The 12,775-nt window shown below is 48.8% G+C and overlaps 2 protein-coding genes across 3 annotated transcripts in view; one reads left to right on the forward strand and one right to left on the reverse strand.

Moving 5' to 3' along the window:
- Positions 1–1,196: 1,196 nt before the first annotated feature.
- LOC116590733 (formin-like protein 16) lies at positions 1,197–3,739 on the reverse strand. The gene is made up of 2 exons (XM_032342973.1): positions 3,301–3,739; positions 1,197–2,033 (listed from the first exon to the last, which is right to left on the reverse strand). Exons 1-2 carry the CDS (start codon positions 3,646–3,648, stop codon positions 1,899–1,901), a joined length of 483 nt encoding a protein of 160 aa, XP_032198864.1. The 5' UTR covers positions 3,649–3,739; the 3' UTR covers positions 1,197–1,898.
- Positions 2,669–12,775, forward strand: part of LOC116590726 (NACHT, LRR and PYD domains-containing protein 1b allele 5-like) — a 34,859-nt gene continuing 24,752 nt past the window's right edge. Inside the window, exon 1 of one of the 2 annotated variants that reach the window (XM_032342959.1) lies at positions 2,669–2,967. In XM_032342959.1, the coding sequence (XP_032198850.1) occupies positions 2,936–2,967 (32 nt within the window). In that variant the 5' untranslated portion in view covers positions 2,669–2,935. The remainder of the gene's footprint in view (positions 2,968–12,775) is intronic. The other variant, XM_032342950.1, reaches the window with a different exon arrangement.

Genomic DNA, 12,775 nt, shown 5'->3' on the forward strand with positions numbered 1-12,775 from the left:
TGAAGCACAAGTGATGTGATTCCACGGCACTAACCAAAGCATCTTGTTTCCTGTTTGTATTAGTTATTTGCCGCTGTAAAACAAATTACCCCCAAATTTAACAGCTTAAAACAACAAACATTTATTATGTCATAGTTTGCCTGGGTCAGGAATCTGGAAGTGACTTGGCGCACTGGGGCTGCAATCATGAAAAAGCTCAGCTGGGGTAAAGGATCCACTTCCAAGCTCACTCACATGGTTGTTTATAGGCTTTGGTGCCTCATAGGTTGTTGGATCAAGAGTTTCAGTTCTCTGGGCCTCAGTTGCTTACCACACTACGTGGGCCTCCTGGAAGCCAAAGAAGGAGAATTTTAGGAAGGGGAGAATGGTCAAGCAAGTCAATGGCCTATGGAAAAGTATCCTTCAGATCTAGCAGCTGCAAGGTAACTGCTGACCTCAGCAAGAGTGGGCAGTGGGTCAGGAACAATGTTACAATTGGTTGAGAAGTGAATGGGAAGGAGGGAAAGGGAGATTAGGCTAGTGGAGTCCAAACCAGGGTTGGCCAACAGGGGCTAGGTTGGGCCACTTGGGGGAGCTTATACAAAATATGCCAATGCCTTATAGTTAGTTATAATGTATTATATATTTGAAAGTTGCTAAGAGAGTATATCTGGAAGTTCTTATCATGAAAAAAAAATCTGTCACTGTGTGGTGATGGATGTTTACTAGACTTATTATGGTGATTTCACAATATATACAAATATGGAATCATTATGTTGTATACTTGAAACTGATACAGTGTTGTATGTCAATTATATCTTAATTAAAAAAATACCAGTTCCTAGACATCTTCCCTTTTGCGGGGAGGGACAACGAAGTTGAGGTTGAGAAAAGTTAAGTAACTTGCTCAAATTCCCATAGATAGAAGAGGGCAGAGCTGGGGTGAGAGCTCAGGCTCATCTGGAAGCCAAAGTTTGGTGGGAAGGCAATACTCTACGCTGGCTCCCCACAAGCCCATGTGAACATGAACCAGCCTTTCACTGACAGCTGGTGGCCTGGTGTGAGTTCCATTATATGATCTAGAACCCTAGTTAGCTTGTATGTAAAGAGGGTGTAATATTTACCTTGTGTTGTTATTGCAATCATTAAGTAAATTTATTTTTAATGCCCTCTTGCCAAAGACCACTTGGAATACACCTGTGGTTATGCAAGCTGGATTTATTACTCATTGCAGTGAGGGACACCATGAAGGTGTCTCAGTGAAAGGATGTTAGAAAATATTATTAAAGGATCTGGGCTCTTGTTAACAGACTTGGAGGCAGGCTTAAGAAAGCAGGGATCGTTCTATGAATGTGTGTCTTCATGAATCTTAGCCATAGGGAGGGCAGATTAGAGTAAGGCTAAGGCCATGAGTGGCCAAGAAGCAGCAGTTCCTCATATTAGTCAGGACAGCCGTGTGTTTGGTATTTTGTGGCTTGGATCATGTTCACATTTTGTCTATGTTCAGACATGATTGGTGAGTCTTGTCTTGTTCTTGTTTCTTGTGTTGTTCTTGGTCTTGTTCTTGTCTTGATCCATCGTGGTCCCGGAGAGGCCTTGTCTGATGCTGATGTTCTGTGAAACTGTTGATGTTCAGCGGGAGAACACCAAGGCCCAGTAAGAGTGCCAGGGTAGCTCTTAGAATATAAAGTATCGACTACAGTATTGGACTCACGTGTGTTCCACCAGCAGGGATTATGACTTTTATTATGCTCGCCCACATTGCCAGCTCAGGACCTTGGGTCATAGTGAGGCAGGCAGGGAGCTGAGACTTTTGGAGGAATCTAAAAGACAGATGTCTCTTCAAGCTGCAATGAACCACTTTCTTCCCCAGCTTCAGGCATTACATGAGGCCATTTCCAGGAGGTTGGGGGAGAATTTCAGAAACAGCAAAGAGAAGGCTGGCATCCTGGACTGTGCCTTTGCCTTCTTCCTCCAGTCACCCTGTACTGAGCCAGACCTGGGCTAGGTGCTGTGACAGCCACCACTTCATGAAAGACGGACAAGCAACCATGCTGAAAAACGGGGTAAAAGAGAACAGTGATAGGTGAGAGCCACCAGCCGTCTAGGCAGTGGTTCTCACACTTTCCTGAGCATTGGAATCACATGGGAACTTTAAAAATATTGCTGCCTGGGTCCCACTTCACTGGTTTAATTGGTTTGAGATGCTACGTGGGGCATTGCTATTTTAAAAACTCTCTGGGTGATTTAATACATTGCAAAGTTTGGGAACCACTGGTTTAATCCATCCATCTTCATGGTTTTTGGGGGGGGGTTAAGGCAGCTGTTAATCGGATAATAGCTGTGGCACCTCATTCCAGGCACTTGTATTTTAGATTCAAAACCTGACAATTTCAGGGGGTTTATAGATCCCAAGAAGCAAATTTGGGAACCTCTTGGGGGGGGGGGGAGGTGTCTCATGGTTCCCAGCTGAAAATCCCCAGATACTGGAGTAGCCAGTCCCAATCTGGATGACTTGAGCTCTCTGACCCTTCTGAAAGAATGGCGCTGGTCCTTCTTCACAGAAACCGCGGGTTGGGGTCATCAAGCCGAGTTCCCTCAGGGCGAGGGTGCGGATCAGCAGCCAAGACTGGGCCGGTGTGCGCACGTGTGCGAGTGTGCACGCCGGTGTGCACGCCGGTGTGCGCGCGCGGGGCCGCTGGCGAGCGTGCGTTTCCGTTACCGGAGCCTCGGCAGCCTCAGGCTGCAGCGGCCGCTGCGGATGCGCGCCTAGCACCCCCTCCCAGCCAGTCCCCTCCCCCGGTGGCTCTCGCTCGCCCTCTTCCCTCCCCCGTCGGCCGCCTCCGAGTGTGCAGGGTAGCGCTCCCTCCGCGAGCCCCTCCAGCAGCCGCCCCGGCGCGCACTGAGCGCCGAGCCCGGGGCGCGCGTGGAGCCCCCTCCCAGCTGCAGAGCGACGATGAGCCGCGGCGTGGGGGTCGCGGAGAGCAGGTGAGCGCATCTGCGGGGCTGGGGGGTTCGGAAGGAGAAGGGGCGGAGCGGGCTCGCGCGACGGCTGGGCCCAACGTCGCCGAGTTGCAGAAAAGGCTTTGCTCCCTTCGGCAACCCCCAGACCCTCCCCGGCTCTCCCCTTGCCCTTCGCGGGCGGGGGCGGGGGCGAGGGCTCCACTCCCGTCCAGACATCCCCGCTCCGGCCGCGAAAACAAAGCACACTCCGGCGGCGGCGCCGGCCTCACGCGGGCCCAGAGCGTGGAGAGCCAGCGCGCCCCCCCCTTGCCCCACTCCTGCCCTCTAGTCCAGGCCCGGGGTCTCGGCGGGCCGCACCTGGGTAGGGCCCGCGGTGGCGGGGTCGCGCGCAGGTGCCCGCGCGGGAGGCGGCGGCGGCGCGCAGCTCCGGAGGCCGGGCGCTCCCGACCCAGAGGCGGGGCCTACAGGCGGCGCTGCTGTTGCCTGCGGCCGCGTTTCCCTGGGCGCCTGGGCTCGGCACCGCCGCGGTGGCAGGTGGGCCCGAGGTAGTTCTCGACCTCCTGGTGGAGCGGCTGCGGGCGGCCGGTGGGGGCCGTGGAGGGCAGGTCGCCCTGCGGCGCCCCCTTGCTCCCCGCGGTGGACTCGCGAGCTTCCCGCCTCCGCCGTGACTCTCCGCCCTCGAGGCTCGGTTTCTGCTGTCCTCATCTGCCCCTAGCTCCCGGGCTTCAGCTCTCGGGAGCCCCTGCGCCCTCCGTACTGGAAGAGGACTTGGGAGGTCGCTCCAGGAGGGTGCCCGGCGTTTTGCCAGACACTGTCGGCTTTTAAATTGTTGAGTCGAAGTCGAGGGTAGGATTGGTTCCCTTAACGCCCCCTCCCCGCCCCCACCTTGCCCAAGTGTGGCGGCCCTACCCGCGGCAGCCCCTCACCCCCGATGTGGCGCTAACACGTCTCCCGCACGGCAGGCTCCAATTAACATTGCTTGAAGGATTTCTGCTATTACTGTAAAGGGAGCCAATGCCTCTTTGTCACCAGACCTTTAAAAGTAGCTGCTTTTTACATGGGAATGTTTATTAAGAGCTAGTTTGGGGATGCTCTAAGGGTATTGTGGGCGTGTTCTCCAGTTACTATCATTTGCAAAAGGAGCTTTTAGCTTCGGATGTAGTATTTCAGCAAGTGTGTGATGGGCGCTTTGTGAAATATATCCTTTAGGTAATCCTTTTATTGCCGTTAAGCGCTTGCAGGAAGTCACCCAAAGCAGTGCAGAAACGCTCAGCAAGGATTCAGACTGCAGAAAATTTTCTTTTAGGACAGTCACTGCTGCAGAACCAAGTTTCTACAGGAACAACTAGAGCAAGGAGCGAGTGCCCAAGTTTAAAGTGTCTACGACTTAACTTTTTCGCGGGTCATTAAACATCAGGCCCAGTTTCTCACAGGGAGGAGGGAGGTTTTGTTTTTTTCTGCCACTGCCCTTTCTTTAAAACACTGTTGCAGTCAGCCAGTTGTAGGCAGCCTAGAAAAGTCTGTGTGTAGATAGGTTTGACTATTTGGTTTCCTGAGGTTAAGATCACGGGTAAAACCACAGGACACGAACTGAGTCCACATCGAGTATCAAAAACTGCTTACAGAGGATATTTACCCAACAGCAAGTCCTGGGAATGATTGTTAAAGAGCTCTGAATTAAATATTTTCTAGAAGTCAAGTTTTCCCCCTGCCAGAACAATAAAGAGAGGAAGTGAATTGAAATATAGTATGTGACATTAACACAGTTATTTACACAAACAGAGCGAACTGAATTTTTCTGATGACTACCCAGAACTACCAGCCCCTGTTGGTATTGCTGGAGGATATGGACCCACCCCAACTCTTTCCACCAAAACTCCTTAGTCCCCCATCTCTGATCTTTCTGGCCTCTTCAGGGAGATTGTTCCTAATGTGTCATTTTCATGTTTCAGTATGGCAACAAAGTCCATAAAATTCAGTATCAGCCAAGGGTGAGGTGCCAGTCTCTGTAAACTGGAAAACACCCCACAGATGCTAGCTACTGTTGCTTATAATTTTTAGTAGCTGCACAGCATTCCCTTCTCACAGTTTTGGCCATTTAAACTGTTTCTTACAGATTTTTTAAAATACTGAGGCATAGAGTCTTTATGTCTACCCTGTTCTTTCTGTCACATATTTGTTCAATGAACGCTTTTTTTCCAGTGCAAATTATATGCCAGACCATGTGTTGGATGCTGGGGTTGTGGACTTCTTGGCTGTACACACCCCTTCACTCTCACTCATTGTTTTTTTTTTTTTTCAGTTCCCAGACTTGGAAACAAATTACAGTAGAGCGGTGCAATAACTGTATTCCTGCAGGTGTATATCACATGTTGTTTGTTCAGGGAGGGGAGAAGAGAAACAGGGTTGAGTCATGGGAATTCCTCCACCCCACATATCTTCAGCTCAGGAGAGCTCTCTTTGTTCACTCCGGGCGCTCAGGATTTCTTTCTCTTTTCCTCCTTCCCTTCTTGTCTTCTCACTGCTGGAAATGTCCCAGCTGCCTCTCTTCTCCCTGCCAGCATGGTTCCAGCCCATTTCTCTCCTGGCCCCACTTCCCTTTGGAGTACGTTTTGCAAAGCTCTCACTGACAGGTACAAGGAGGAGGAAGGAAATAAACCCTGAAACTGTTTCCCCGCGTTCCTGCCGCCCCACAGCTAGCTGCCTTTTAGACCATATTCCCAGTGCAGTTAGCCACTTCATCTTGCCCTCCCACCAGCCAGGGTCCTTCTCCATTCACAACTCTGGCGTGTAAAGCTGAAGTTCTAGATACTTTCCTTTTCCTTTCCCTAGATGCCAAAAACCCTTTGTGTGTGTGTACACAATCAGACAGAAAACACAAGCATCGTAAGTTGCACATCACCAAGTGAACATTCTGTAACCACTGCCCAGGTCAAGACACAAAACATGGCACCCTAGATGGCCCTCTCATACTCTGATTACTCACAGTCATGTTTCTCCTTCCCAAAGGAACAAGAGATTAATTTTGCTTGTTTGTAAACTTTCTAAATATAGCATCATGCAGCATATAATCTTCATGTCTGGCTTGTTTTGTGCAACATTATGTTTGTTTGAGATGGATCCACAGTGTGGGGTGTAAGCAGTTCTTTTCATTGTCCTTGCTCATGGTACTCCCTTATATGATAATGTCACGTTTCTGTTCATCCATTTCTTACTCTTAGTGAGCATGATAGTTCCTTCCAGTTTTTGCCTGGAAGTGAGTCCTTCAGCCTTTTGTTACCCAAAGACCTACCAGTTCCACCATTATTTTTTCCTATTGGAGTAACTTAAAAAGGGGATGGGGTGGGTGAAGGAGCCGGCCGGTTGAGCCAGCTCCATGCATTTTCCATCTTTGCCAGCGCTAAGGACCTTTGGAAGAACCTAAGACTGTGCTTTCATTAGGGACCTGAACATTGAAGAAGAAAACCCATAGGATGGCTTCTTTTGTGAGCGAGCTGATTGGAAGTGGTGATCTTTGGGAAGAAAGAAGAAAAGAAAATAGGTCATGATAGGAAGCCGGCTTGGTTCAGGCAGCATCCTCAAGGGGATGGACAGCTGGTGGCTCCAGGTGCCCACATCTCTCCTGCCCCCACTCCCCCACCTGCCTCTTCCCTTTATGGAGTCTCTGATCTACCTCAGGGCTCAAGCTCCTGGAGGGTTTGGCATGTATGGAAGTCTTTCTGTCTTGGCTTGTGGGGAGGGCACTGTTGGCTTCCAGAGCTTGGTCCTGAATGAAGACACTTTCCTTGGAGTGTGCTTTAAAAGTTACCTAGCTCCCTGGGAGGTTTTGGTCACCTAGTACTACAACTGCCTCGGCAGGGGTACTGGCTCTTGTGGCCTGGGGGACTGAGGTTTTCTTTGGGGAAATGCTTAGGCCTCTGGACTCAGCACAAACAGTGTCTTAACCTGCAGGTTGTCAGAGGGTCGTACGCGTTCAGGCAGTTCCCGTGGAAGACGCTGAGGACAGCAGATTCTGGGACCCTGCACTGTTGACTTCCTTCTCTGCTTTCACGTTTTCAGTCTTCCCAGGATGGAAATGTAGAGACTACTCAGCAGACTGAATAATTGCCACTAGCCTCCTGGGGGTTACCATCAGTTTGGTCTCCCCCTCCCTGACCTTCCTCATCCCCTGCTTCGCTCCCCCTGACCACACTTGCTTTCCTCCTGTTCCTGGGCCTTGATCCACTCTTTCCTGTCTCAGACAGGAGCTGCCCCGCTACTTCCAGTTCTTCTCTCCTGTCCATTTCTGCAGTACTTTGTCGTTCAGCTTAAATGTCACTTCCCCCGGGAGCCCTCCCCAATTCCTCAATCTTAGAGGAGCTCTCTTGTCATTCTCTCAAGCACTTCCTGTCTCCGATACAGGAAGTCAGGCTTCACCATCAGGCTGATGGGCTGGGGAAGGCACAGACCTATTCCTTTGTTTACTGGTATCTGGCACACACGCTCCACACATATTAGTTGAATAAATTGATGAAGAAACCAGGAGACCTGGGACAAGTTGTGATATTGTGTCTTTTTATAGCTTGCTCTGTGATCGTGGGTATATATTCACTTACCCTCTCCTAGATTCCCTCTCCCCTTGTAGAATGATGCATCAGACTGGAAGATCTTGTAGGTTCCTTTCATTTTCAGCTTTTTCTGAGCCTAATAGCTAGAGGATCCTGTTTGTGGGGAAGCAGCATTCTTTGAAAATGCAAGATGGCCTTAGCATCATGGTTTAATTGGCTATGTAGTTAGCCATGTGCCTGTGATCTTAGCATAAGAGCTCAGTTCTTCCCAGTTCCTCAGAGCCTGCTCTGGGCTAACACTATACTTATGTTTATTTTTATTTTACTCTCCCTGCCTCATATACAAATGTATTTGTTTTCTGATCTGTCTTCTTCCTCCCTTGTGACAAGGTTCATGTGTCTTTGTGTTACTTTGCCTAGTGCAGCACCTGTCATAGGGTAAATAGGCGTTTGTTCTTCTGAGTTGATGGGAAAGAGATCTGTCTTATAGAGAATATTATTTGCATTGGGACTATGTCCTGGGAAGTATAGTTATTACATGATTGTGCATTTTAACTCTAGTTTGTGGCTAACATAAAATCTTTTTCACTTTCTTTAACTGATTTACTTATGGGTTTTACTTTACTTGTTATGGTCTGTTTTCTAGAAGGTTGATAGGGGCTAAAAGAAGTAAAACCTGGGGGTTACCATTAGTTTGGTTACAGATGGTTTAATTCTGGTGAGAAGTTAGAGGAGGATTTGGGGCTTATTATGGATGTAATTATGCCTAAAAACTCTGTTTACCTACAGTGGAGAATTACCTTCATCGGCAGTAGGAACCTTAGTAGGAAGAAAGACTGGTGTTTTGTCATTATTCTGCTTGGCAGAATTTTTAGCTTTTTGTTGTTAAACTGTACTGATAAAAGTTTGGACTCTGCAATCAGTTAGACCATGATTCTTGAATGAGTCACCCAAGATCTCTGAGCATTATTTCTTCTTCTGTGCGATGGGGATACTTACTAGCTCAGTGTTAGGCACTTAAAAGAGGGTCATGATGTTTAAATGAGCTGATCGACATAAGGCTGAGTCCTTGGCTTAATTTCCAGCACACAGCAAACATTTAACACATACAAGTCATTATCATATTAAGACTTTATTTTTACTTTAAGGATTGTTAAAAATCTTTAGGTGGAGACTTATTACTTACAGAGCCAGATTGGAGTGAAATCATTCTTATGCCCAATAGCCACCTGCCCGGGCTGCACAGAGTCAAGCTGGCTGCCAAGGGGGGAGATGGGGCTTCCTCCGAGAGCTTGGAATGCTTGTGTTCTGGTTCTCCTGCATCGCTCCTGCCCCGGGTGGGTTTGGCCACATGACGCAAGCAAGACCTCTGAGCTGCAGTGTCCCCATCTGCACGTGGGGATGGCAGTCCTGGCCACGTCTTCCTGGCAGAGTTCGTGTAAGGAACTGGTGCTCTTGTGGTTCTGAAAGCATTCTTGGAAGTTTTAAGGTCCTGAACCTATGTGAAGATTTGGTGTTGCTCTCAGGTTTCATTTAATTGCAGCTATGACTTAATTCTGACAACAACTGGTTTTACTCATTTGCACTTAGTTTCACATTTTCCAACAAACAGGTAATAAACACTCTCACTTAATATTAGCACTTTGAAGTTTTTAAGCCCGTATTTTATGTCCTGTAGCAGCTCAGGGACGCAGGGTGTTTTTGTTTCCCCTTAAGGGAAGGGACTGTACCAGTCTGGGGCTGGGAGCTGATAGGTAGGAGGCAGCATTTATTTATATATATATATATATATATATATATACATACACACACACACACACACACACATATATATATACACACATATATATATATGTTAAGATTTTATTTATTTATTTGACAGAGATCACCAGTAGGCAGAGAGAGAGGGGGAAGCAGGCTCCCTGCTGAGCAGACAGCCTGATGTGTGGCTCAATCCCAGGACCCTGAGATCATGACCTGAGCTGAAGGCAGAGGCTTAACACCCTGAGCCACCCAGGCTCCCCGGCAGCATTTATATTTGATGCTGGTGTTGGACTGCAGGAAAATTCTACCTAGTAACAATGATGAAATCCATATCAGTATTTAAGGATCTTCAGGTGCTGAATAGATGTCCCTGCCCCTTTCCTACTTCTCTCCAGTCCCTGAATTACACTGAGAGCATTTGGACTAGCTGCTCTCTTTTGATAGTTGCTGTGGTTTTGCTTTAGGACAGCGCCCATGATAGAAGAGAGGGTGGCCACCTAGCATTCATTCAGTTGCAAGGGGCCCTGTGGGTCCCCTGGAGTCTGGCTTTCCTGAGGCAGGGTGGGGGATGGGGGTGGGGGAGAGAGTTGCCTTGTTGTGGGGAGAGGAGCTGCGTCCTCCTCATCCGGTCTAAGCCCCACCCCCATCACTGTCCCTCTGTTGGTGCCTGGTGTCTCTGTGCGGGGGAGCTGGCCTTCTACCTCTGGGCCTCATTAATCTCATCTTGTACACCACTCACTCTCATCTACTTCATGGAGAAAATAAAGGCTTTATGCAGAGGCTTTCTGGGTTTTAGCAAAAGTTGTAGTATCTAAGCAGATGGATACATGTCTGAAAACAAATAAGCCACTGCAGAAAGGGGAAAATGAAAGTGCTAGTAAGGAGAAAAACAGTTTTGTTGAGAACACAGAAGTGGGTTTTAACCAGGCATAATTTATGCAATAAGAATGATGAACTTTCAATCCATGTTCTCATAATTCAAATTAAAAGGCATAGTGACTGCATTATAAGAGGTAGGAGTCTAGAGAAAGAAGGTCTCACATCTGGCTTATTCTTTTAGACATTTCATTTAAAACTATATTTTAGGGGCACCTGGGTGGCTCAGTGGGTTAAGCCTCTGCCTTGGGCTCATGTCATGATCTCAGGGTGCTGGGAACCAATCCTGCATCCACTTCTCTGCTCAGCAAGGAACCTGCTTCTCCCTCTCTCTCTGCTTGCTTCTCTGCCCACTTGTGGTCTTTCTCTGTGTTCAATAAATAAATAAAATCTTTTATTTTTTAATTTTTTATTAAAAAAATTTTTTTTTAAAGATTTTATTTATTTATTTGACAGAGAGAGAGAGGGAAATCGTAAGTAGGTAGAGAAGCAGCAGAGCGAGAGGGGGAAGGAAGTTCCCTGCCAAGCAGAGATCCCGATTTGATGTAGGGCTCGATCCCAGGACCCTGAGATCATGACCTGAGCCGAAGGCAGAGGCTTAACCCATTGAGCCACCCAGGCGCCCCAATCAATAAAATCTTAAAAAACAAAACAAAACAAAACCATATTTTAGCCTTTCTTGGTTTCTTAAAGCATTTCCCAATTACAACTTTGCCACCATGGCCTGACCTTTTGAGCAAGAGTTGAGGATTAAAAAACAAAAGGATTTAAGTCTGAAAACGAGGATGTGTATATTTCCTAGAACCATGGAGCTTGGGAAATACCAACTATTTGGGGACGTTTACCTAAAATCTTGAGTTGAGGAGGCTTACAACACCAACATCTGGGGGTCCCAGCTGACATGGGAGAAGAAGAGGGAGAGGGAAAGCAGTTGGTCAGCAGCCCTTGCTGGCTGGGTCCTCACTTTGCTCCCAGGGTTGGGATTTGGGGGTGGAGTGGTGGGCAGGGAGGGAAGGCACTGGGCCAGGAAAGTGTATGGGCTTTGAAGTCATAAAGGGCTAGAGTCGGGTGCTCTTTCTCTAGTCCTTAGCTCTGTGACCCTGAGGAAGTTAATTAACCTGTCTGAGCCAGTCTCTGCATTAGTAAAATGGCCTTCAGAGACTTTTTTGCGGTGATGGAATGAGAAAATAAAGATTTTAAACATGTATAAGTGCAAATAACATCATTGTTGTTTTCTTCCTCTCTCTTCATTTATTCCTCAAAGATTCTGATTCAGTGGGCCCAGAGCAACAGTTTTTAGAGGGTACCTCAAATAGCTCTCATGTTCCTCAGACTATACTATGAGAAGTGCTGTTCTTCCATGATGAATAGGAGTTTTGGCATCAAGGGGAGGGCCGGGCTGTCACTTCTCTGCACACACACCTCCCAGAGGTGCCCCAACACCCCCTGCAGAGTACATGTTCACAGATCCTCCAGAGTTGGGGCACATGATTTGCAAGGCCATAGGCAGTGACCCTAGGTGGGGGTGGTGAAACAGAGAGTGATGTGTGTGTGTGTGTGTGTGTGTGTGTGTGTGTGTGATCCAGGGTGTGCTTGGGACACCGAAGATCTTTCACTCTGGGTGAGCGCATGGAGGGGAGACAACGGAGCAGGGTGGAAGTCATTGTGCACCCTCCCAAGGAGCTTAGGTTTAGCCAGAAGCCACAGAAGGGGATAAGCAAAGGTGTGAGGAGACCACACTGATAGTCACTGATGAGCCAGGAGAGGGAGACTGCAGGCATGCATAGTAATTATGAGAAAATTACCTTGAGGGCCCATGGTGAGAGACAGAGACAGAGAGAGAGAGAGAGAGAGAGGGAGCGCACTGGAACTGAGGGAGAGAATGTATGCTGAGGAGGGGACAGATTTGAGAGGTGTCTAGAGGGAGGCTCAGGAGGACTGGCTGCTTGATGAGCAAGAGGGGGCAGGAGCTGGTGAGGGCCGAGGTCCCAGCTAGGTGCCCTCGGGATGTGATTCTCTGCAGAGACAGGTCAGGAGGAGCAGGTTCTCCCTGAAGACGGGTAGCAGCGTAGTTAATTTAAAGTGCTTAACAGCATAGCTAATTTAAAGCAGTTAATTTAAAGACCCTGGGCATCTGGGACTCCAAGAAGAGGACTGGGAAGGAGGTGCAGATTTAGGATCAGAAACCCTGTGTGAAGGGGCACCCTGAGGTGGTGTGAGGTGGGAAGACAAGGGCGCACAGGGGTGACTCCTGATCACGTAGCTGCTGCTACCCTGGGGGCTGATGGAGGCTGGTGGGGGGGTGAAGCACACAGAGAGGGGGGAGGTCACTGCCACAGGGGAGGTGGGAGGTGGCAGGGACACGGAAGCCACGGTCACTGCCACAGGGGAGGTGGGAGGTGGGAGGTGGCAGGGACACGGAAGCCACGGAAAAGCCCACCACCTGCTTCATCTCGTGAGGCCGTGGTCTCTGAGGACTGCAGAGGGCCCACTGGGTCTGTCGGCCAGGAGTCCGTGGCAGCGTGGGAGAGCAGAAGCCAGGTGGCTTTGAGTGCAGGGGGGATTGGGGAGAGAGAGAGTGGAGACCATGTGCATAGGGCATGGAGAGTTCAGGCATGAGAGGACAAGGGAGAGGCCTTCTCGTT

This window comes from Mustela erminea, chromosome 1 (assembly GCF_009829155.1).
Source record: "Mustela erminea isolate mMusErm1 chromosome 1, mMusErm1.Pri, whole genome shotgun sequence".
In the NCBI taxonomy this organism is placed as follows: Eukaryota; Metazoa; Chordata; class Mammalia; order Carnivora; family Mustelidae; genus Mustela; species Mustela erminea.